Below are 25,372 nucleotides of genomic sequence, written 5' to 3'. Positions count from 1 at the left end.
AGTGATCACAACAAACCAAGAAGGCAAATCAAATGTTTCAATCATGTTTCCTGCTTTAAAACAGAAATATTTACCATTATTCTAGTCATTCCTATGTATCCCTATTCTTTACACAAGACATTAATTAAATGGAAGGGTGCAGTTCTGTACTCGACTGGTAGACACAGGCACGTACAATCATACAGCTAAAAGTAGGTTAAGCAAATTTAACAGTCATTTCAAAAGCCTGGAGAGTCAGAAGAGGACACGGCACAACAATAAAGGGGCCATTATCTTCTGTGTTGTTTGATGTTCTCATCTAACTCTCTCTCTAACTCGAGAGAGGGGTTTCATACTGCCACCTGCCATAACCAGCTACTCACTGCCCCTTACAGATGTCAGGAACACAGGGCGGCTGTGATCATGGGTGGCAGGAAATCAGGTTGAGACATCACACCCGAAAGCTAAGCCACAACAGAAGCTGTCAGATCACAAAAGACACATCCCTCTGCCACTGACAGACAGGAGATGTCAACCTAATCCTCTGTCTCACACTACTGCCACCATGCTGTAAATAAAACAGGAGGTGACATAACTAGTGACTTCATTCCACCAAAAGTAGGATAGAGTAATACTGGTCTAACTCTGTGTAAACTCAAAGGTAAAGGAATAATCTGGGGCAGTGGCAGCATGAAGCCATGACAAGCCCTAGCCCTACAATCCATGTTAAATATTTGCAGAAAAATTTCTGAAAGATGGCAGATGATACGTGAAGCAATTTGAACATCAGCTGATGGAGGTTTAACTAAAGCAAACATTATTGTAGCTGAGAAGACGTTCATGAAACTGACTAGTTACTTTTTTAAATTGCTAATCTATGCAGGCTATCTGGGCCAGAGAGAGCTCACCGGCCCAGGCACTAACAGGCCCGTCAAGGTGCACAGGAACACCCCTTCAGAAGCTAATATTATGTGAAATGGGCACGAGGGTGCAATTCTCACAAGCCGGGCCCTGTCCAGACTAGCATTAGCCCCAATTATTAAGCAACCGGTCGTTTGCCTGAAATGGATGAAGCTTTCCTGCTCTGCGACGTTGCAATCACCGACTTGTGCACTTGCTAGCCATAGTGGCTACTCTTAAATTAGCTGGCTGATACTGTAACGAGGCTAATGCACCTTGCTAGCAACCAACGATAACTGAACAAAGCCGGCAACCGGTGCAGAAACCCTCATAGCTTGCCGGTGATGAAGCTTTCCTCTACTAAATATTGTCATCTCATTTGTCATTAATATATAATGTCACCACATTCAAATGACACCCATGTTTAAATACAAATGTAACTACAGCCAGTACTGTAGTGTCAACTCCCACAAACCAAACTGACATTTCCGTTAGCTTTGACAACCGGCTTGATAGGCTAATGTTAGCATGCTTAGCTAGCTAATTGTCCCCTCCCCTCCCAGCTCCCTCCAAACGAAACCATCATCCCCGCATCCAAGCCTTTAATATCTATCACTAATAAAACTGAAATATGTGCTACTTACAAAAGTGGAAGTGAAATGCATAAAACCACAAGCCATTTCCATGTTACCCAAGTCAAAGGATACTGAGGCGGTGGTACAGCGCCGGGCTGAGGAGCTGTTTGGGCTCCCGGCGGCAGGGACCCGGGGGTCAGGGTAGCCCGCAGTTGGCTCGACGGAGAAGGGACACTTCCAGGTCCGCTAACTGCGACAGCGGCTTGTTTGGGGACCACTTTCGGTGGCAAACTCATCGCAAAAAAATCAACAAATAAAAACAATACCTTAATAAATACTGATACAAACAACGCCTAGCTTGCATGCATTGAGCAAGCGTAGTAGATTCTTGAAGCAGGCCCCAAATCCCTTTAACGTACTGGGATAACGAAGCTCGAATAGCAACACAAACGTCTTTTTTTTCATGGAAAGTCGCTGTTCGGATCAGCGGTGCTATTCATGGGGACGGTGGGAGGTTTAGCCTCCCTCGCCCGTCCGGAACCTCTGCGGATCCGGCTCGGTTCGTTTCTTTCAAAAGAAATAATCGCCACGATCTTCAGCCTCCCTCGGCGATCTACCTTTTCTTCTCGACAAGTATGTTTTCTATCATTTTTTTCTCACAGAGATGAGAGACTTCGCCAACATGGCGTTGCGGCCGCTTCCAGCAGTCCGGGCAGGACAGATGATTCGGCAATTCTCGGCCAGTTACGGAATCGCTCGGCTAATCAACTAACCTTCAATCAAATACAGATATCCAAAGCATAGTTCACGTTCATCATGTTTCCGAAATACTGATTATTTTCTTCTTCTTTTTTTGGTCGTTTTCAAGTCCACAACTTATGGCATCAAAGTCCGGATTGAAAGGATTTTTTAATCGATAACTAATACATTTTGAAGCAAAACAATGCAAATAAAATATAAAAATCTAAAGTTGCATAAATGTTTCTAGTAATTTGCATGTGTGAATGCCCTTCTTCTCCTTTGGCGTGTGTGAATGGCCAAAAAGCCTTCACATTCATTGACCAGCTATGGTTGAAGGCTTCTATTCTGCACCAGCTGCAAACTATACGACTGACTTGTGTGCTTACAGCACCATCTACCGTTCTTCTGACTGTTTCGCACCCACAAGTCAGCGCGACATTCTCCCATTAGATTTACTGTAATTACCTCCCTCAGAGAGGTTGTTTTCAGCCGTGTCTGTTTGTTGGTATTTTTGTTTGAGTACTTTACAAAATTAAGTAATTTGCATCAAACTTGGTGGAGGGATGGGGGCTCGAGCCAGGAAAGAGGCCATTACATTTTGGTGTGGATCCGGTTAAAGGGGCAGATCCAGGAAAAAAAATATTTCCCTTTCCTTAACATTGTGAAGTGGTGCATTTTTCGACACTTTCTCAGGAAATATTTCTTGGGTCTTGATGTTAATAAAATCTGACACATTTATGGTTATGACATCTATGAGTTTGTTGCAGATCCAGATAATAATCTTCATCTGATAGAAGATGCTCAGTGTACTTGTACTTCTTATTAACAGTAAGTAACATGGCACCAGCAGCATTTAGTAATGCTCACATCAGTATCATGTAACTAATGAAATTACACAATAACAATAGACAATTCATACAGCTGTAGAGTTGTATGAGTTGTATAATTGACAGATATGAGACAAAGATGTTTTAAGATTGATTTTATTATACAAAATAATGTGATGAACTCTTATTCATAAAAACAGGTATGGCACATTATGGCTTAGCCTACATGACCAAGTTCTCTGGGGAAAAAACAGCTCATGCTTTAATTTGTTGCTGTGAATTTCTGAAGTCTTTCATTTTGTTTCTGATTTGTATTGGTCTTACATTAATAGAAATACAGGATACTGCTATGGTGACACCAGGTACAAAAATGACTTTGTTTTTAAACACAAATATGACCTCTATAAAATGTAACTCTGACCAGATTGTACACAAAATGAAATATTGCAATGGCTAAAAGACAAACTGTTGTTGTCCATATGTGAACCAGATTTTCATCTTCCATTAGGTTAAAAATCTTGCGTCTTCTGTCATATAAAAATTTGTGACCATAAATAAAATACAGTAAAAATAAACTGGAGCAGATCCAAGCACAGTGAAGAGTTACAAGAAGAACAAACGTCACTTGGCTTATTCATCACTTTATGTGACAAACAAGGCGTTTGAGAGTGGTTCCCCCAATTTTTATAACCATCGATTGGGTTTCCAGTGTTCTAAAAGCGCATTTATAACTACATCTAACTTCAGAGTTTGGGAAAAGCTGTTTGCTAAACCAACAGTCTTTGTGGAAAAGCACTGAAGATTACAATCCTCCATACAGAGCAGGCACATTTTGTCCTGATCAGGAGCCTGGTTAGCATTAAGTGGTAAGGCGTTAGGAGTTTCCTAGTCCAGAGAGACATTGCCAGTATCTCTAGCTGTTTCTCCAACGTCCATTTTGCTCCTTGCTGATAAACAGCACCAAGAAATGAGGCGTTACCAAAGCTCACACTTATGTTTAGGGTTCATGGGAGCATCAGCTTTGCAGCCAAAGTGCTTTGAGAATTCCTGTGAGTTGGAGATGGTGCCGATGACTCTATATCGTGACGGGCTGTGAGGATCTGTGATTAGGCCTTCGTGCGAGCTCTCAGGTGTCCTGACAGAGCACCATACCTGCAAAAGTAATAAAGGATAAACAGACACAATAACAGAAATTAATTTTCCATGTGGTCTTTCAAAATTATTTGCTGATTTCTATGAAGAATTATAAACAGTAAAGAGACTGGCATTATTTTTTATCATTTCTTGGCATTACAGTTTGTAAAATGTTTTTGAGGTAATCTATTTAGAATTTCTTGTCCTTGAAACATTTATCTTATTTTTGGGCAAGTTTTTATTCTGATACTTAACTTTAACTCCAGTCAAAAATATGTTTTTCTTCTTCTTCCTCGACTGTGATGTTTGAGCTTCACTGTGCAGAATGATGCATGTGCAGAGTCTGACACTAGAAGTTTTCATTTGCCTACCTTAAACCCTGAGTTTAACAAGTGTACATATGAGCAGGATTTTGTATTATCACAGCTTTTTTCACAGTCCAGTGTGCACCTTGTGTCAAGTGGAAACTTGAGTCATCCAGCACATATGAATGGGCTTTTTCAATTAAATAGGAGACATATTGTGTTCTGCAGCTGAATGGAAAATTGGAAATGAACAATTTGTATTTTCATAGATTCTGGGTTCTTCAGTGAGGGAGAAAGAGCAGCTGTAATTTTCATTCATAACAAAGATTATTCAGTTACTCTTTGTTGAAAAAAAGATATGAGAAAAAAAAGTATTATACCAAGCAGAATATTTTCATGTCTCAAAACATGTCTGGAGACGTTTGACATACAGTAAAAACAGGAGAAGTATTAGCATATCGACTGTTCGATTAAAAAAAAGAGGATATACTGTGACTGATACACACCTGAGCAAATCCTACAAAAAACAGCTGATGGTTCGTCATTCCCAGGGCAGGCAGTGTGGCCTCCTCACCGTTCTTTTCGATCCAGTTCATGTAAGCCTTCAAAGCAACAAATGATCACGTTACACACATGCAATCGCTGTTTTGCTCTGCACATAGAAAAGCATGCAGTAATACAGACCAAAGAAAACAAAAGATCAACTTGCGGCCCTCTACAATTTTCTCTCTGATTAACATATGTGATTTGCTCGTCTCCTTCATACCCTATGACCTTTCATTACATGGAAAGAATGCGTGCATGTGAAGAAGTAACCAGAGGCTGACGAGGCCACTTATAACCACCTGTTGCATTTCCAGGCTTCACTGTAAACCAGACAACCTGCTTTTTCCAATACAGATTAATGAATGCGACCCACAGCAGCCTCGACAAATCGACTAATGCTGAGGATTAATCTGAGATCTGTGTGATAGTTTTATGACCCTACAAATATGCACTCTGATGTTGTTTCTTTGGAAAGCAGACAGTTACACTCTAAAGTTTTCACAATAATCTAAACACTCTTGCACCAGCAGTGAGTTGTTTGTTTACACCAGTGACAGAAAGCTATTTCCCTCATGTTGAAATCTTCCTCCTCGCATACAGAAAAGATCCAGGGTGAAGTGTGCTTCATATCTGATGTCATACCTTGTAGGCAGCTTTGAGTCCACCATTGTCAGCAATGTTCTCCCCCAGAGTGTGTTTTCCATTCAGAGGCTCCTGGTTGATGCTGTAATTTCCGTACTGCTCCACCATGCACTGAGTCTGCTTCTTGAAGGCCTCCACAGAAGAGTTCTTCCACCAGGGACGCAGGTTTCCATCCTTGTCATATTCCCTCCCTGTTTGTATAAAACAGCGGAATAAAACTGTGTTCTCTGCCAAGTTGTGCTTCCAAAAATTTTTTGTTAAACCTCTTAGTATGAGAAAGTCACATTAATACTCTGAAAAGTAAATTGATTAAAAAAAAGCTTTTTACAAACCTTGGTCATCAAAAGCATGTGTCAGCTCATGTCCCATGACTACACCTATTCCACCGAAGTTCAGAGCTCTGGAGAACACACAAAAAGCTAGAGTTACTGCCTTGTGGTTGTGTGCCTCCACTAACCAGCCAAGTTGGAGGAAACATGATCACAATCTCCCCTTCCTGAGTTACAGCACTGAATAATGGCCAGAAGTGTTTTTGCAGAACTTAACGATGTTGCGGTGAAGTTGACCTTTGACCATTTGGATATAAAATGTAATCACTTCATTATTTTATCCAATTAGACATTTGTGTCAAATTGTGTCATAATTAGCGTATTAATTCTTAATCTATAGCCAGAAACATGTTCAATGAGGTCACAGTGACCTTGACATTTGACCTTTGACCACCAAAATCTAATCTGTTCATCCTTAAATCCAAGAGTGCTAAATTAGTTTAGCTTAGCATAGAAACAGAAACAGAAACAGCCAGGCTGGTTCTGTCTGGAGTTAACAAATTCTGCCTACCAACACCTCTAAAGCTCACCACTTAACAAAATATATCTTGTTTAATCTGCACATAAACCAAAGTACTTTACAGGATATGGTGCAATGACTTTCTTAAGTCATACTTGTGGTAGGTAGGTATTGTAGAAACACAATGGTACTTCAGTCTCATTGGCAGCCTATATCTACAGTACACCACAGGACTCTACTGTTTATATACTATACAGTGTTTGCTTGCTCAGCTGCAGCAAATGTTAGGATGCAGTTTGCACAGAATGATGAGGATGGATTTTTTTCCCCCCAACATCTTTAACACTGAAAACACATTAGGAGTGGATCTCCTAATAGCCACAATAAACAGAGGGAATGATAAGAGTGTTTCTATGGGTAGCACAATTGAGAACCTATCATGTGTGACCATTTTCCATTCTACTGAAAAATAAAGTTGTTGTCTGTTCAATTCTAAAGAAATCTGTCAAATGCGATTGAGCAAACTTAAAGTGCGATGTGGGAGACCTACTTCGGCCAGGATCGACTATAGAACGGAGCCTGAAGGATTCCTGCAGGCAGAACCATCTCATTCTTGGTCGGGTTGTAATATGCATTCACCGTCGGTGGGGTCATGCTCCACCTGCAAAAACAAGGAACATGGAGCCAGGCTGACATCAAGGTCACAACAAATTCAGAATATTGATTCTGCCTGGTCTGCTTTGCCAGGCTGACTACAGATCAGTTTGGAAGGCATGGGGACCCTGATCTGCCCCCCTCCCCCCATAGCCTAATTAGAGACAAGGATCAGCTCAGCAGAGAGAAGTTGGTTGCCTAGGAACATTTGTGGATGGAAGCAGTATTCTGCTGAGTCAGTATAATGGGATTGTGTTCCCATCAGAGCGTGCGACCTTCTCTCTGGTAAGAGGGGGGCTGCGGATGAGGGTTAAAGGGAGCAACTTACTGGTTTCTGTTGGGAGTTTTCCGCAGCTGGTCTGCAGTCACTCTGGCTGAGAAGTTGTAGTACTGCATGACATTTTGGAAGTAGAACTCTGATACCACCTCGAACTAAAAGAGAGAGGAGAAAAGTTCAGTGTTTTAATGAGACAAAATTGGACATTATGTGACAAAATGGTTTAGGACATATAGAACAGTTCCACGATCACCTACATCATTGAACACTTTGTCCAGCTTTGTGGCGTTCATGATGAACTCTGGATATCCGACCATGTTGTATATTGCATCTGCCTGTGAAAGATGACGTTTAAGAAAAAAAACTGTAAAAGACAGATTTTCACACCAGATGGCAGTGCTGCATTTCTCAGCCAACAGAGCACAGAAACAGTTCAACAGTTCACTCATTTCAGGTGTTAATGTATCCTTAAAGCAGCAGTAGGAAAGACACACACAGCAAGATCTCTCTCCCACCTTTTCTTTCGCTGCTTTCTTTGTTTCTGCGTCCATCCATCTCACATACTTCAGGCTGTCCTCAAACGCCCATTTTATTTCTGCAACCATATTTTCAGCCTGAAGCCCAGAAGAGACAGAGGAAAGTCAGAAGCACATCATCTGACACGGCAGGAGGAGCAGCCATTGTGAGAGAAAGGACTTTGATAAACTTACAATGGCCTTGCTGTCCCCAGCAACGGTGGCTTTGACAAACATGGCTCCAAGAGCAAACCCCAGGGCGCTGTCAGTGTCGCTGACACACAGCTTCCAGCGTGGAGTGCAGCTCTGCAACGTCAAATCATTAACACATCAAGACATGTATACATCCTCATATTCTCTCTCTTCCACAGTTAGATATCATACATTTATTTGGAATGTGGGTTTTTTTTTCACTGTGTCAGTTTTCATTCAGCCCATGTTCTTTGCTTCAGTTAGTCACTTCCTATGATTCCCAGAATGAACATGACTAACCCAGATGAACGTGAGTGGGCTTGCGGCATTCAGCTGTGGGACTCCAAAAAACAGTAGTGATGTGGGGTAATAGTGAAGCGAAAGCTAAAGAGTGAGATCGTTTCTGCTGAGACAACTCACTCTTCAAATACTTCTGTATTTCTCTCTGTATAGCCCTGTGAGAGTTACGTGAGCTGGCCAATCTGTTTTTGGTGCATTGTACGCTGGGAAAGATGTCACCCTCTTTTTTGTTATCTCAGGCCTTTAAGATATATATACAACAATACACAAAATGTTAACTATAACTGCCACTGATTAATCAATACTTTTCAATAGACCTAAATCCGATGAAATAGAACACTGAAAGATCCAAAAGAGCCATTGTGCTGAAGATTCATCTAAAAAAGAACACAAGAGAAAATGAGAAAAAAAAAGGGTTGTGATCTCGAGAAATTCATGACCCTCTATGTCCCCCTGCTTGAGAAGCAACACTGGGCTGTTATCCCTCTGTGGGCTGCGAGACACAGTGTTCCCTGTACAGGACTGAGTGGTGTTTTTATGTAGACAAAATGTCAACAACAGGGCAGCACACATGCCAACTCTTGGCTAATTTACACTCAAAACTGAAGTTATGTAAGCAGGCCGCCCACCAGAACAGCAACAGCGGAAGTGGACATGAATGACATGTGGAGTGATTTCAATTGAGAAAAAAAAGACTGATGCTACATGCTAATTTAAAAATGGCAATTTAACTTATTATTGGTTTAGTCTTTGACACTACATTGAGCCTCAAAGACCAAACAAGACTAGAAAAGCCTTTGATTTGTCATAGATGTGTTTACATGTTTTGCTATTTTCTGCTAAAATCAGTGTGACTGTTCAGCAAAATTACTTTTTTTGTGATCAAATATAACATAATGAAAATATTATCTAGTTTTCATGAAGTTTTTTTATTGTATTCACACATTTAGTAAGATTGAAACAGTCAGTGATAACAAACACACAATCCTGGATCCATCCGTCTTAAAACAATAACTTTTACATCTAAACTTCATTTGAAAATGTCACATCCAACCAGATATTTCACTGACTGTAGGTAAAAAAAAAAATCCCTATATGACAAAGTTATTATCAGGTGAAAGGAAGGACGAGGACAAATGGCGCTGCACGTATACGTAGATAAAAATGAACAAGGTCACTATGAGGAAATGAGGAGTATTCTGAGCAAGCAAGGTTGTAAAATCTACTTAGGCACAGATGGAAAAATTGAGACAGCTGCACTCTCACATTAAACAGATACACAAAGAGACAGACATAGAAAGTTTTAGAATTGTTGTTACAGCTTGACCCGAGTGGAAAACAAGGCAGAGGAAACAGGATCTTGCTCAGATAAGAGCTGCGGTCACTGGAGCCTTCACAGTCGAACAGTTATCTACTGAGAAGGAAGTACAACTTACTGCAGAGTCAACTCCATGTAGACTTGAGAACAACACTAATGTCTGAACATCTTCATCGGCGTGTGTAATTAAAGGGTCAGTTCATCAAATTTACAAAAGATTATTGTCTCATTTACCTGTAATGTAGTGGTATGAGATTGTTTTGGTTTGATTAACTGTGGATTTAAGACATCTGTCTCACACAGTCCTGCCTCCACCCCAACACAATGGAGCTGAATGGAATTTTGTTTGTGGTGCTCACTGCATTGAAAAACTACACTTTAAAAAAATTCCACAGCAACGTCTCTGCCCAAAAAACAATGCCCTTGTCTACTAGGACTACTTCCAATGAAAACTGTTCACAATGAAGCCGGGTCACTGTTCCTGGAAAGTGGAAATGTGTTGAGCACATATCTCCGTTAAACCTCTTAAGTCCCAGCTAAGGAAAATCAGGTTTCGTGTTTACATGAGGTTTAACAATCAGGTTGCAACAGAAAACCGACATTCAATTACTGGCTGATAATTTACAATTCTTGTGAAGTCTTGTCACTTTGAAGGGAAAATGCTGCTTCTCTTTTGGTGCCAATTTTGCTTTATCTGCGTTCACTAAAAATTAATCTTCTGCTGAGTATCATCCACAAGAACAAGAGTCCAAGTGAAAAGCTGTCTAAACCCAGCTGTTTGGCTTTGGGCCATTTCCTCTGCCAGTATATACTGGACTTCCAGAAAGCCCACATATGCTGGGGCCAAGAGGACTTTTCCTCATGATTTGACTAGTTTTTATATGGATGGTAACAATTCAAATGAAGATTTCACTGTTGGTTTAAGTCAAAAAGCAGTGAAACAATGACCATGCATCAGCTGAGAAGCTTGTATTCAGTTCACAAACATTCTAAAAATACATTATCTGGATGAGAATCTGCCTGCAGGTCAAACATGTACAGTATGCTGCTTTTTTTTACTTTTTATCTGCTTGATCCCGCCTCTGTGTTTGATTCTATCCGTGTCGTGCTGGATTATGGTGATTTTGAAAGGCCTAAATCTTCCTCTCTTACCTTTTTGGTTCCATACATGACCTCAAGGAAGCGCTGCTCAGCATCCTGGAACCTCTGGTCCAAAATAGAAACCATCTTCCTCACCACCTTCATTATCATGTAATTGTTGAGTAGGCTGCAAAGAAAATATCGAATTAATTTGTTTTGCTTTCTATTGTTCCTTTTAGTAGGATGGTGTGTACTTGTATATATGATGTAAACAGTGTACTACACAGAGTAGTTAAACTCCTCCATTCTATTTCATTTATTTTCCTGCATCATCATAATTCAGAGCGAACAGAAATGTACAATGCTACACATAGCAACATACAGCCTGTATTTCATATGTAAATGGAAAAACTATTGAGTATTGCCAAGTATCTGACCTTTTATTTGTTTTAGTTATGAGGTCAGAAACTTTATGTAGGTATTCCTTGGCATAAACAACCACTGGCTCCGACTCGTTGATCGGCACAGGAGCAAACACTTCTGTGAGGTACGGCATCCAGTCCACTGCAGGAGCCAGAGTCTGCACACACACAAAAACAAACACGGAGACATGTTGAAATAATAACAACTTTCCACTTCCTTTGGCATAGCAATATAACAGTCATGATTTGTAGAGTATAATTGTCCGAAGTACTGTCTTCTGTTTTCTCTTGTTTTATCAAGCTGATAATATCAAAGCAGGAGACACTCACTGTCAGGTCCTTGGCCTCCATCTTATGGTAGATGAGCTCTTCGTCCCTTCTCTCCTCCTGAGGGACCGTGATGTTGGCCAGAGTGGTTTCAAAGTCCACGATCTCTTCCATCAGCGACCGAGACGTTTCCTTGGAGCCACCCAGAAGAACTCCTAACTCCACGAGGAAGTTGAGGTATGCCGTCAGATACTGCAAAGTCCAAGTCGGCAGAACAGTGAGGTGGGGGTGGGGGTGGAGTTCGTGTGTGTAATAAATTTCAATTAGGAAAGTAATCCTAAACTATGCAAATACAACCAACTAGGGAGAGTCTTTCCCCTGAAGCTGAAATATTTCTCTTTTAATATTTCTTGACTTCCTTTGCAAATGAGCAATGAGCCTTTGGATATTCTCAAACTCTAACTCAATTAACTTTTTCTTTTCTGTCCTCATCTGCGTCCAACTTTGCCCACGCAATTTGAGTTTAACTCCTGTGACATCAGTGTAATGCTGAAAACAATTTGTTCACGGTACCTTTTCGTTCGCTGTTTTGTTGAGGTAGTAATCCCGTGAAGGCAGTCCCAGGCTGGATTGATCCACCTGGAGTCAAGAGAAATATCCTATGACTTTTAGCTCAGAGTCCATTTCAATACTCACAGACGGCCTTTTGTTTTCATTCCTGTGTTACAAGCATGCGGGCTAAAAGCAGAAGCTCACCAAAGATCATATCTTTACCATTTGTTACGGTCTCAAGACACCCTACAAAGGAATGAACTCTCATGTCAAACTGCCAGTGTGAATCTAAAACCACTATGATAATGAGTAGATCGTCTCCAGGATGTCAGTAAAGATAAAATCTATAACAGCTGCTTGCATTGGATGGAATTTAATGGAAGAATTTAAATGTGACTGTAAGTGTGTTGGGATGTGATCTGTGTAGGAGCGCTGTCTGAGACGTGATTCTAGATAAATACATACAATTATATGGAATTCTTCGAATCCATCAAGCCTATTAAAACCAAATAAAGTCGCCTGCATATAAATCTCTGACCCTCTCACCTGGATGATGTTACTGTTGGAGTTTTTGGAGTCTGTGCTGACAAACACGGTGAAGAAAGGTGAGGTGCGGTAGTTGGCTGATACTGTTTGCAAAACTTCTTGGAAGTTTTCCTTGTCCCAGGGTCCAGTCAGGGCCCACCCTCCTATCTAAGACAGACAAGGTTTAAGCAGATGCTCAAAGGCTGCTGGATGCAAGGAAATTAATTATTTTAATAGAAACGATGGAAGGTTTGAACTAATGAAAGTGTGTGATGTCTGACCGCTTTTAGGAAATAAGCATACCTGGGTGATTAGCTCCTGTAATGGCTTAGCTCCTAATTCCTCTATCTTGGCCTCGTTCATGCAGGCCTGATAATAACCCTGGGCCTTTTCCTCAGCTTTACTCAGACCTTTCATCGTCTTGTTTTCTGCCCACATGAAGACACAAGATACAATGTATGAAAAACAAGCAGTTCTCCGAATGCTGGAAAATGAGCCAGAAAATGACACATTACACCTTTTCCTGGGGTAAAGGCAGCTGAGGACTCTAAACAGAACTCAGACAAGGACCCTTACCTAATAAATGCTTCATTACAAGCATGTTGTGCTCCCAGAGGTTGCTGAAAGGTCCCCAGCGGGACTTGCCCTCAGGGAGGGGGTTATTCTTCACCCAGCCACCACAGGCAAAGTTGTAGAAATCATGGCAGGGGTCAATGGATCGGTCCAGGGCTCCTATTACCGCACTGGCCACAGTAATGCATGGCTCCGTTAAGCACAAGCCAGGGTGAGCTACACAAGGGAAGATTAAAAAAAAAAAATAGAGTAGGTTAAATTCATAGAGACCTCAACTGTACCGGTCCTCTGATGTGGGAAACACTTCTCTTAGTAAAAGACATTTTTGAGGACCACAGTGTATAATCTGAAAATATTTCATGGTAGGACATCCAAATATGCACGCAGGTTTCCAGACCATCTGGAAACTATTATGCTATAAGAGGTCATAGCCAAGATATGCAACCTGGAGAGAATATTTCTCCATGTAAAAATCCTTTGTAAATAATTAGCTGAAATGTGACGCTTGATCTTGTCTTTGTAGGAGGCAATGTCACACGTTAACTATTGTCAGATGATTAATAAGTAGACAATAGATTAACAAATGAGGGTGAAGGAGGCTGGACAGCTTCATCGAAATGATTCAGGATAAGAGTTATGGTCGATCACCTTTGTTTGAAAGGGTTTTTAACTGGCTAGTGGATACATGCCACTGCTCCTTGGCTTGTGTTAGTGCCTAAATGTGACTTCCAAAAATACTTTTTTTCCAGGAACAGATATTGTGCATGTTGTCTAGAATCATTGTAAGAGGAAACAACTAGAGGGGCAGCACAGGGGCTTTTGGCTGATCTGTGTTACCTTTAAACACAAAAGCTGGTTAACAGGAGGAGCTTTAGAAAACCTTCAGTGTTTAGAGAAGTGTAAGTGCTAGTCATTACTGGGCACAGTACAGCTCACCTTTAATATTTTATTCACTGTAAAGACTTTCACCATCTGCCCATATAAGGGTATGAGACAAAGACGGAGACAAAGTTACGAGCAATGACTAGGTTAGCACCCCAAGGAGAATTCATCCTTGTTCCCTTTATTATTTCAAAGTGTGATCTGACATGCGGCTCTGAATTGGAGGAAGTGGCATTAAGTTTCCCAAGGTAAATCTGAGGAAACCCAGCACAGATGAGACGTCGCCTGGATGTGATGGTAAATCCACAAGCCCTTTTTCCATAATGAACAAGCTCAAGGGAGAGATTTAAAGTTGTTTTTAGGCAGCTTAACTGAAGGTGTGGCTTTGGTTTAAAAAAAACAAAAAAAAAACAATATAAACTGCATATACTTTATGAAATGCTACAACTCTGTTCTGTAGTCAAAGCTTCTCAGGGCTTACAGATCTTTTTTGAACTTGCCTTTTCCCCTTCAGCTAAAGGAGATACAGGGTGATATTTTTTATGCCTGATTTATAATATATTAGTATGTTAAACAACTGCACTTCCCAACAGAGACTTTTTTCAGTCCCTCTTTCGCAACATCTTGGGACAAGATGACTCTTGACTGTTTCTTATTATAGGCAAAACTGATGTTCATTAAAAGGACTAGCTTGCTTATTCCCTTTTTTGCCAAGAGTTAGATGAGAAGATCAATACCACTCTTGTATCTGTATAAGATACCAGCCGGTTAGTTTATCTTAGCACAAAAGCTGGAAACAGGGGGAAGCAGCTAGCCTGGCTCTGTCCAACGCTAACTAAATCCAACCTTAAAGCTCACTGATTAACACATTATATCTTGTTTATTTAATCCGTACAAACAACAACGTCTAGAAACAACAGTTTGCTGGCTAAAAGATAATCCAGCACATTAAAAAAGGCGTTTCAGTCGTGCTGCAAAGCTAAGATAACCGCCTCGCGGCTGTAGTTTCATATTCACCACACATACATGGAACTGGTACCGATCTTCTCATTTGACTCTCAGCAAGAAAGCAGAAATGTATATTTCTCAACCTGCTGAACTACTTCTTAAAGCCTTTCTCCTTTATGTGTGTGTGTTTTTATTTTATTTTAGATTATTCGTCTTTTTGGAAAGGTTCCTTTGTTTTTAATTTGACAACACATTGAAAAAAACAACATATTGAAAAAAAACTAAACAAGAGGTAAGAAACTGAGTTTTAAATCTGGAGTCACCTGGTCAGAATACTTCACACAGAGCACATGTGTTTCTCAGTGTATGTCGCAGAGTTTAAATAGAACTTTGAACTCACTCTGTTTGTAGAAGACCCCAGTCGTGATGAGAGATATAAACAGGCCAACAGACACGACACACACTAAAAACAGCACCCTCTTCTCTCTTTGTGTCCTGTGTGGACAACATGTGTGACCACCGCCGTGCAGCAGAGTTACCTGCATGAACAAACAGGAAAAAAAAGTGCTTAATTTAATCCAATTCAAAGTGAATATGACCATTCTGAAGAAGTTTAGTGCGGTTAATAGACACAAAATGACTTAAAAATCTGCTTTATAATACATAAACATAGGCGCTTAACAATGTTACTGTGCTAAACTAATGCACTGCGGAAAATATTCTCAGGGATCTGATGACAGGTTTGGTTTCAATGCAAAGTAGCTTTTCAATTACGCCCCTTTCAACCCTCCAACACAGAGAAGGTTACGCATTCTTCTATTGTTTCCTCGGATCTAATTTAACACGCACTCATAAAGACCATTTTCCTTTTGACCCAGATTGGGAAACAGACACAATAATCCTGTTTTAACCATGTCTGATGCTTTTGCTGTTCACTTGTAAAGAATGAGGAAATCAACCAAAGAAAATGACCAAGCACAACCAACAGAAGTCACAGGTAAACTCCAGATAAATAGTACAAAGCCTGCCAGAAAACCAACATAAAGGATTCAAAGGTTGGAGGAGGGTTCAGGCAGCTTTGTGGTTACTGATTAAACATTTTTTTAATCAATGATTTGGTGCAGTGGATCTAACAACAGCAGACCCTGCTCCTCCACATTTGCTACTGAATGATGCTTTGAGGCTGCCAAGGAAATTTATTTCCGACAGGACTGATTCCAGGGGCCACTCACAAATCTTTCTCAGGCCACATTATTACCCTGGTCAGTCTTTGAGTATCCCTGCTGCAAATTAATGCCAGTTCTACCTCACATATATCCTGTTGAAGTCAATTGCCCCTCAAGTGTATATATAAGGATCCGATTTACTGCCATTAGCTTGGATGAGAGTTCAGCAGTCAGACTAAATGTGACCAAAGCAAATGCCAAAGCCACAGTGGCTTCTTAATCCCAGGAGCTCAGCAAATTTGGTTGGTTTGGACCTAAACTGTGTTTCTGAGTGTAATTGAGAGAATCCCACAGCCAAGCCTGAGCACTTTCCAACTGCAGTTCATCACACTCTGTGGAAACCACAGTTTATTACCTTGAAAATCACAGCAAAAATGATGAAGACAGAATCATGTTAAAGTCTCGAATTCAAGAACCCTGTCTCAAATCCTCAGCTATATTTCTAGTCAAATAATATATCTGAGGAATGACTGCACTGCAGAATCTCACCTCCTTGTTCTGAGGTTCAGAAGCAGAGTACAGGTCCTAACAGTCTATAAAGACTGAAACAGATATTTTACAAAATCCTCAGAGAAACCTTTTTTTTATCATGCCATCTTTTCAAAGCATAAGTAACAGATACAGGAACAGAAAATGCAGAAATCACTTCTCTAAAGATTCTAAGTGTTAACAGTACACACACAAGATTGTGCCAACATTTTGATGTACCTGTAAACTGTACAAAAAAAACCCACCTATACTAGGATGAACTTCCAGCGACACTGTGTGCGCACATGTTTGCGTTATGCTGTTCAAGGCAAAGAACACTCATCTGCTATCCCAGCTAGAATAATTTAATTGCTGTATATTCCCTATTAGCAGTAAAGCTAATGTGCTACAATCATTAAGCTTCTTCCTTCTTCACAGTGCAACATGATGGAGACAGGAGGAGGACTGGACACTGTATCAGACGCATCAGCCAACAGACCACATCCCATTAAACCAAGTACTGTTTCACGTACAATGTTTCAACAGAGACATTTATTAGATTGGGCAAACGCATGTTGAGCTGATACTGCAAAAATTATTTTCACACTTGAATTTGAATTGCTTCCTCATGAATTGAGCTGAATTTTATATCCACGTGCCACAGTTCTAACATTTCAAAACATTAACTATGACAACACAAAATTAGTGGATGCTTATCTGCAATCAAAGCCATTTTTAAAGCTGCGTCTTTTCTTTTAAAAGTTAAGATTTCCACATGACAGCAGTGTTGTTTTTCATAAAGTGTGAACCCTTAAAATCCCTGTACGTTTTCCAATGTGCTGTATATATACATATATATATATATACACAATGCTGACAGTAACCCATTTGTTTATTTTTAGCACAAGATGTTTACATGTTTACCTGCAAGGGTGAAGATGGGTAGATGTCGTCACCGGTGGAGTCCACCAGGTCTTCCTCATCCAGCGTGGCTCGTTTATACGATGACATCTGAAAAGTCAAAAGCAGAAAAGACTCTCTCAGTGCTTCCATGCTCCTTCAAGCACCTCTCCTCTTCCACTGATGTGTGTGTGAGAGTGTTTTGTGTGTGACATCTATTCCTCAGCAGTCTCTGGGGCTTCAGGGTAGAATTTCCCTCTAAAGTCCGTCAGGAGGAATCTGGTTTGTCTGGTTGGAGCTCTTTCACCCATACACTGAGTGTGGTTACAAAGAGTGTGTCAGTCCTCTTTCACAAGCATGTCTCTGCCCCCTTTCAGCACCAACAACACCTCTCAAAGCCCCCACGGCGTCTGGCAGATACCCCCGGGGGGGGGGGGACGTCACAGCAACAACAACCTTCTCCTGAAAGACCTTGTAAAATCTCCTTGTGGGTCCTGTGTGGCTTCTTCCAAGGCAAACTTTTCCTGGACTTCCTCCTCAGCCTAGTCAGTGCTAACACGGCACGAGAGAAGACGGAACTAGTGAAAAACAGGAAGGAGCACTGACTAGAGCGACTTACATGACTGAGAGTGTGTGGAAGTGATTGTGATTGTGTGTGTGTGTGTGTGTGTGTGTGTGTGTGTGTGTGTGTGTGTGTGTGTGTGTGTGTGTGTGTGTGTGTGTGTGTGTGTGTGTGTGAGAATGCCTTCACCAATGTGGTTTCTGTTAGATTTTGGGGAGTGAACCTTACAGTTGTAGTCTACACCCAAGGTCTTTTCTATAGGACATGATACACTTGTGGGAGGAGCCTGAAGAAAAAAAAAATCCTCCTCCCACTACATGCTTGTAGTGGCTGTCCATGGTAACGGTTACCTGATAGGCATGACAGTCAGTCCTGTTTAACCCCTCACCCACAAGGCCACTAAAACATTCAAACAGTGCATTTTAAATAGTTTGCCCCTCATTTAATGGAAAAAAAGTCAGTTAATTCAATGGCTCTTTAAAAAATTGTTAAGAAAAGCTAAATAAAGTGTTAACAGATAACTAGCAAACTCAGCTAACTTAATATAACATGACTGAAAACCCAAGTTAAGAATGTGTATGGCTGACCATGTACATGCTGTATTCTTAATCATCTTCAAGTATATTTTAAAAAATCTAAAACAATCTTGTAAATCAATAAGTTTTAATATTCAGTGTTAACTGCAATAATGTCGAGCAAAATAATATCAAAACATGCTAACCAATATAGCTTTGTATTCAGCTTTTAAATGGCATTAATATAAACAAAAGGCCTGCTGCACACCGCATGAACCCTTTAAAGATACCATCTGTGATCCAGGTGTAAATACATTCAGCGATCCACCAAAATTTCACACTATTCTGCTGATAAACAGATGGTGGTGGGAACACACTAAGAAACAGGGCATCACTGAAGAAGATGAGCGCACGCTCTCAAACAGGGGCGAAGGAAATAAATCCAACACATTTGTCAGGCCTCAAGGATGAACACAGTTGCAACGATTAGTCGATTAGTCAATAAGTCGATGGAAAGATTAATTGGGAATTAATTTTCAGCCACTTTTCAAGCAAAAGTGTCACAGTGGCTGTTTTTTTTTTCCTTTGTCATATATGATAGTTTATGAAATATAAATTTTGAACAAATCAGGCGATGCCAAAGTGTCAGCCCGGGCTGTGGGAAGTTTGAACTGCTGCCTTTCACTACTTCTTTACACTTCATAGACTAAATGAGTAATTGCTTAATCGATAAAATGATCAGCAGGTTAATTGATAAGGAAAATAACTGTTTGGTTGCAGTCTTTGATGCACACTATGCATTTTATTAATGCACACTGAATGTAAACAAACTTTTTTTAGCAAGAAAATTCCATGGGGCACCTTCAGCAAAGGACATACAGCTGAGACTTAGCTACATTAGATTGTTTAAACCTGATTCTTACACTATCACCAACACTGAAAGAAGGCAATGATTAACCTCAGCTGTCTGTCTGCCTGACAGAAATATGGCTGGTTTCTCAATACAGCACATAACAATGCAGAGGTGACTGTGGAAGGGAAGAATCCTGACTATATTCTTTCCAAGTGAAATATTTTCACCATACATCACATGTGTTGCCAGAGTAGCTGCAGATTGCCTTTGTTCTCTCAGTACAATCTCAGTCTCTGTCCTTCTGGACATTTACCGTCATGCTCTGGCTTCCATCTTCCCATGTTAACATCCACTGAACACAAGACGAACCAGCGTCTGAATATAAATGTTTACTGGATGACGCTGGATTAGACCATCTTGTAAACAAAGCCAGAGAGCGGTCCATTCGCAGATCCATGATTTATTTTATTGCTCACTTCACGTTTCACGTAAACATGCCACAGAGGAGAAAATCGTGCTCCCACCACATGCATTCCAGAGAATTCCAGGAAAACCAAGAGCACAGATTCCTGTTAAATCTTGTTTTCTATCAGACAAGATGCCGCAAATCAAACCCCATAACTATGGGAGGAGGGGATTGCTGATGGCCTCATCTTAACCTTAAAACAACAATAAATAATATCATACAAATGTCCAAACCCTTCCTGTGCTGGTGTGTTTTTAAGCTTTGTTTAACCCAGCAGCCAGGTGGCAAAGTCACATTATCAGCTTATAAAAGAGACTGTTGGGACAAAACATGGAGGACTAAAGTGATGAGAGATGCAGAGAGACAGACGGGGAGGGGCAGAGGTAAGGGGACACCAATTGTTTTTAGGACACCTTCAATTACACAAATGGTTTCAAATGACCTATAGCTAAAAGCAAAAGTCTTAATGGGAATATTGATGTTTGACATTTTCTCTTCACACACACACACACACACACACACGCGCACACACACACACACACACACACACACACACACACACACACACACACACACACACACACACACACACACACAGTCACACACAGCATTTGTACCATTGATATTTAACTACAGTTCATGACAGGATTACAGCTGCTCCACTTAACAAAAACAAGAGATGAATTCACTGAATTACTGTTACACATCAAAAAATATCCCCGATTTGATCATGTGGTCTGCAATGTTGTTGCACACGCACACATTCCTCATCGCGCGTTCACTGTTTTTGACTTTCCTGGCATTGGGGTGCAGCACATGTTGTCACACTGACTGTTTTCCCTTTCCTGTTCATGATATTTGGTGAGGAATATCAGCCGTTCCTTAGGAAATATGCCCATGACCTTTGTACCTGATCTAATGCGTCATGATCTCCACCATAATATCCTCATCTGCATAATCCTAAAACTTGGAATCACATATTAGCACCTAAAATCTGAGGTCAACAGGATGCCATAACTTGCTGGTGTGGTAGTAGGGTGAAAGTTCTGTCAGATAACATCTGTAAAGACTGCAGGCAAGAGTTTGTGTTGATGCCCTGGATTTACTGGAAGTCACGTTAAGTGACAACTGGGAGCCATTTGAAAAGACAAAATGATGCAGTTCTCATTGGCCTACTAATAGTCTGTGGTCAAGGTCAGTTCTGGACAGTTTGGAGCAAATCTCCTATTGTGTCCTACAGGGCATGAAGATGTCTTCCCACAAAAAAGCTGACAGTATGAAGGGTCAGCATCCCACAATTCTGGGAAGTGATGTGAGGCCACTACCTTCGAGTGAGGCTGTAAACCACAAACATGCGTCAGTAATTCGTCACTGATCCCTAAAACCAGACGATTATTTGTAGCGCGGGGGCATTCCTCCAAGAATAACTGGAGTATGTTTGTGTTTGGGATACAGTGCTGCATGTATATGCAGCATACAGTGTTTGACACTTTTTTTCTGAAGAAAAAAAAAAGAAAATCAGGAGAAGAATTTATAGGAGAAAACATGAAAAGGAATAGTATAAAAAAAACAAACAAGCTGAAAAGACATCGGTGGAAGGAAGGAGACGACAGATGATTTACCGGCGTGTTTGACGTAAGCTGGCAGTAAACACATTTTTGCATCTTAAAAAAAAGGTGGTTCATTAAACCACCGTGAAAAGCCACGTAGATGCTTGGTCTAATGTGGGTTCAGACCACAGAGGATCAGTAATTGAAGATTACACACCAAAAACAATCTTAGTGACAATTTGAGCCTCAGAGTCAGTGTGACAAGTTACTTGACCTCTGTGACAGGAGGCACATTTCCGCTGAAATACAACTTCTGCTTTTCAGTTGTGACTGATATCGTGCTTGTAATGATTGTAAAAATAAAAAAAAATCAACAACTTCCTCTTCAAGTGTGAAGCAGTAAGTATCACTTAACCCTTTTCTTGAATCCCAAAGGAGAAAAGCGAGGTTTAGAAAACATTCCAGAAATACCACAATGCCATGTGTAAACATGACCACACTTCAACGCTTCTCACTACAAGATTAAACAAGCACATTACAAAGGGTTTTGTCCTATTCAGCATTATCTCATCTGAAGGTAAAGTGCACACACTGCAATGCTGCAACTGCACACAAATCACACACAACTGTATTTTGTTTGGTGGTTGTTTACTAGGACACAAGCTGACATGCACTGTAACCCTTGACCTATATGTGACCCAGTGCCATGTACGGTATGTGCTTGTGTCTCTACGTTGAGCGCATGTTCATAAACAAATGAAGCAAACAAAAAGATGCAGATGATAACTCAAAGAGTAGACATCACTAAAAGCAGCCGTGGGCCACCGCAGCTCTTACACAGTTCTGTGTTTCTGTCTGAAGGCCACAGATAAAGACAAAATTGTCTCAGGCTTTAGCTCCTAACCTCTGACATCAAGACACCACTGGAATTTTCTCTCTTTCCACAGCACAGAGACGTTTCCTTTGGAGAAAACACCCTGATAATGTAAAATGTTAACAAGAAAAAAAAAAAAAAAACTATTTTCCCAGGCAATCAGCTTTTCCCTCCTCTGGAGCAGGATTGTTAAACTAAGCCAAGGGACTTTTAGCAGAATCGTAACACTTCTGGTTTATTTTTAGTTGTGTGTGTGCCTTGAAAAAATAAATAAATAAAATAAAGAGCTTGTCTCTTTTCTCACGTGGTTATTAATATGCAGGCTGCAGCTCTGAAATTCTTGCTTGGCAGAACACACCAAGTCACTCTCCTATGTATGTTTCAGGTACTCTTATGTGCGATGATCAAATGTCATCCAGTCAGGTCCTATACCTCGTCAGGCACAATAGTGTATATTTACATTACATTCTTATATAAATCAATATATTTCAAAATACTTGATGTTTGTCTCCCAAAAGTGATTTAAAGTGCGTGAGAGGAGGTGAGGATTACAAGGAGTGGCACATGGAAGCTCGCTCACAATGAGTTCTTCAGCCAAGGCACAGACAGATAACAGGAGATTACCTGTTCCTGCTGTTGTTATGGCACCCTGCAGCACACTCATGATCACACCTAGGTAATGAATAACTGCAGAGTAAATCAAGCTGCCTGAGCATGACAAATCCAGAGTCGTGTGCTCTTATTAAACCAATCGATCACTCAGGCATCGCTCGTGATCTGTGTGCTCCATGTCTGCAGAGTAAACAAGTTCACTGTAGCCAACTGTTTGATTAAGCATTCAGCCAACTGGTTTGAATTAGTAGCATTTTAACTGCCTCGTGAGTTAGAACAACAGATAATAAAGCATTTAATTAAAAGGAAAAGACGATGATACAGAGTCAGATGACACAACATTTCTTCCCGTGACAAGAAGAGTCTTCGTGTCTTGCCTTGCTGACCTTGCAGCGATGTAATCCACATTTTGGCTTTAATAAATTACAGCATCTTTGCCAAAATCCAGAAGCTGTTCTCACTTTAATTTAGTTGCTTTAATTTCTTCTTCCTGTGAATCACTTTGCAGCTGTAGCTTTTAAGTACTATATATATATATATATATATATATATATATAAAGAAAGCTACAATTTTTCCTCCCCCTCTCAGTTGATTAACAAAACGACCCCTTGTTACTGTATGTTTTGGGTGAGCATGTGTTGCTTAGCATGACCGTTTACTTTAAAGAGACACTCAAACGAACCATTACATGAAATTCTACGTCTGCCACTGATCCGCTAAGTGGGTTTATGTTCAAAGTCAGTTTGCTTTTTGATCGATGATCTCTTTCGTGTAGTTGCTCACCACCTCCCCTCCAAGCCCCCATCAGATAAATTAGCTCACAACCATCTAAAATAACGTTTAGACAGTGGAAGAAGAAATTTATTTTATGCCTCTGTGACCATTAAAATCAGGCAAAAACAAATGTGCAACTGTCTTAGAGTTATGTTGGTTAAGATGTGGTTTTGGTTGCAGCTACTGTATTTATAATCTGAAATGTTGAACAGGCCACTGTAAATAACTGAAATGTTGGGTTGATGTTGACTATATCATTCACTTGGAAGTACCCTGAGTATATGTGAAGCTTTGATGGGAAAACTTTATGGGTGTCAAAATTCCTACTAGGTTACACAGGACGTTTGTGAAACGAAGATGTGAAGAAAAAAAAAAAAAAGTTAGATGTATTACCCAACAAAAAGATTGGTAGCACATTTCATAAGTAGAGCAAAGCAGCAAAACCCCAAGTCCCAATTGGGAAGAGATTAAAACACAATGCAGCAACAATAAAGTCACTGAACGTAATGCGAGGTCCCGTAACTGTTATACAGCAAACGTTGCATAGCCTGTAGTTATGTAAGGAATATATTCAAAGTTAATTTACTCGTTAGGAAATGTACTTTCATGTCAACAACGGCACACAAGCCAGCAATAATCAATCCCAGCGTAGAATTGAGCACATGTGATGTTGTGTCAGATATAAAACACATTTCAAAAAAAAAAAAAAAAAAATTTCAACCTAATTTAACGTTTCATGATTGACTTAAACAGCATATTTTAGTAGGCTATGGTTTGTAGTCAGAAGACACGTTCTTACCCTCCTGTCAGATGGTCTTCCGCCGCTGCTGTTGTTGCTCCCGTGTGCTTTCTGACCGGGGGACAGTGAGTGAGTCTCAGCTACAACAGCCAAAGACACTGCGCTTCACTGTCAAGATAGTTCCCTGAAACTTTCTGCGCTACACCGGAAATCATGTCGCACTCGTGCAAAGGTTCCTTACGACAACAAAAAAAAAAGCACTGTAAGAGACGCGGTGATGATAATCTAAAGCTGATCTCTCCGGATGTTCTGTGTCTTGTGAAAAAGCCAGCAACCGTGATAAAAAAAAAAAAAAGAGCTGCCTTGTTTTTCAGCACATTTTTATTTATCCAACTAGCTAACAGATGACCTACCTGACCGAAAGCCTTTGTTTGTAGCACATTTATGATAGCGTTAGTCCATTTTTCTTCTTCACCTCACTTGGCAGAATGTAGCCTACTATCTTATTTTTACACACATTTTGTGGTCTTATACAAACCCATACAACTACCTGTCTCACTTTAAAGCACTTTATTTAGTGCCACAGTTAAGTAGCTCACCCTAGCAGTCAGTGCCAAATAGGTGTTTATTAGAGTAATTTACCTTAGTAACAATTTTGTTAAATTACCATTACTCTAATACTGGAGAATTCCCATTGTATGGATTTTTTTAAAACTTTACTTTTCACTGCTTTGGTGTTAAAAGTACCTATATTTATCTGGAGGCTGCTATTGCACTCCTCAATATAGAGTATAAAGAAATATAAGGACATAAATGTTAATGTTCATTTTAAGTAGGAATAGGCTACTATTACTTGAGTTATTTTTTCATTGTTTGGAGTTATAGGTTT

General features: G+C 40.3%; 2 protein-coding genes across 16 annotated transcripts in view; both read right to left on the bottom strand.

Moving 5' to 3' along the window:
* The window catches only part of eif4g3a (eukaryotic translation initiation factor 4 gamma, 3a), a 48,058-nt gene extending 45,566 nt beyond the window's left edge, over positions 1-2,492 (bottom strand). For 8 of the 15 annotated variants that reach the window (XM_056394087.1, XM_056394095.1, XM_056394111.1 and 5 more), the window contains exon 1: positions 1,587-2,492. In XM_056394087.1, coding sequence (XP_056250062.1) covers positions 1,587-1,750 — 164 coding nt within the window. In that variant the 5' untranslated portion in view covers positions 1,751-2,492. The remainder of the gene's footprint in view (positions 1-1,586) is intronic. The other 7 variants (XM_056394128.1, XM_056394136.1, XM_056394156.1 and 4 more) reach the window with 1 other exon arrangement.
* Positions 2,493-3,162: 670 nt separating this feature from the next.
* ece1 (endothelin converting enzyme 1) lies at positions 3,163-18,165 on the bottom strand. The gene is made up of 18 exons (XM_056401020.1): positions 17,562-18,165; positions 15,344-15,482; positions 13,117-13,329; positions 12,844-12,968; positions 12,562-12,708; positions 12,037-12,102; positions 11,527-11,715; positions 11,212-11,354; positions 10,847-10,961; positions 8,080-8,190; positions 7,885-7,983; positions 7,627-7,704; positions 7,421-7,524; positions 6,989-7,099; positions 5,982-6,049; positions 5,650-5,840; positions 4,968-5,063; positions 3,163-4,174 (listed from the first exon to the last, which is right to left on the bottom strand). Exons 1-18 carry the CDS (start codon positions 17,688-17,690, stop codon positions 3,998-4,000), a joined length of 2,301 nt encoding a protein of 766 aa, XP_056256995.1. The 5' UTR covers positions 17,691-18,165; the 3' UTR covers positions 3,163-3,997.
* Between the last annotated feature and the right edge of the window lie 7,207 nt (positions 18,166-25,372).

Source organism: Seriola aureovittata, chromosome 2 (genome assembly GCF_021018895.1).
Source record: "Seriola aureovittata isolate HTS-2021-v1 ecotype China chromosome 2, ASM2101889v1, whole genome shotgun sequence".
Lineage (NCBI taxonomy): Eukaryota > Metazoa > Chordata > Actinopteri > Carangiformes > Carangidae > Seriola > Seriola aureovittata.
Note: the sequence above shows the minus strand (reverse complement) of the source record. Positions and strands in the feature narration are given on the sequence as shown.

What these genes read in the sequence shown, in the direction of transcription:
- ece1 (XM_056401020.1), bottom strand. Translation starts at nt 17,690, where the DNA reads ATGGAAGCACTGAGAGAGTCTTTTCTGCTTTTGACTTTTCAGATGTCA. An exon ending in ACCCATCTTCACCCTTGCAG is followed by an intron (nt 15,483 to 17,561) that starts GTAAACATGTAA and finishes TTGTTCATGCAG; the next exon opens with GTAACTCTGCTGCACGGCGG. An exon ending in ACAAAACAGCGAACGAAAAG is followed by an intron (nt 11,716 to 12,036) that starts GTACCGTGAACA and finishes TGGACTTTGCAG; the next exon opens with TATCTGACGGCATACCTCAA.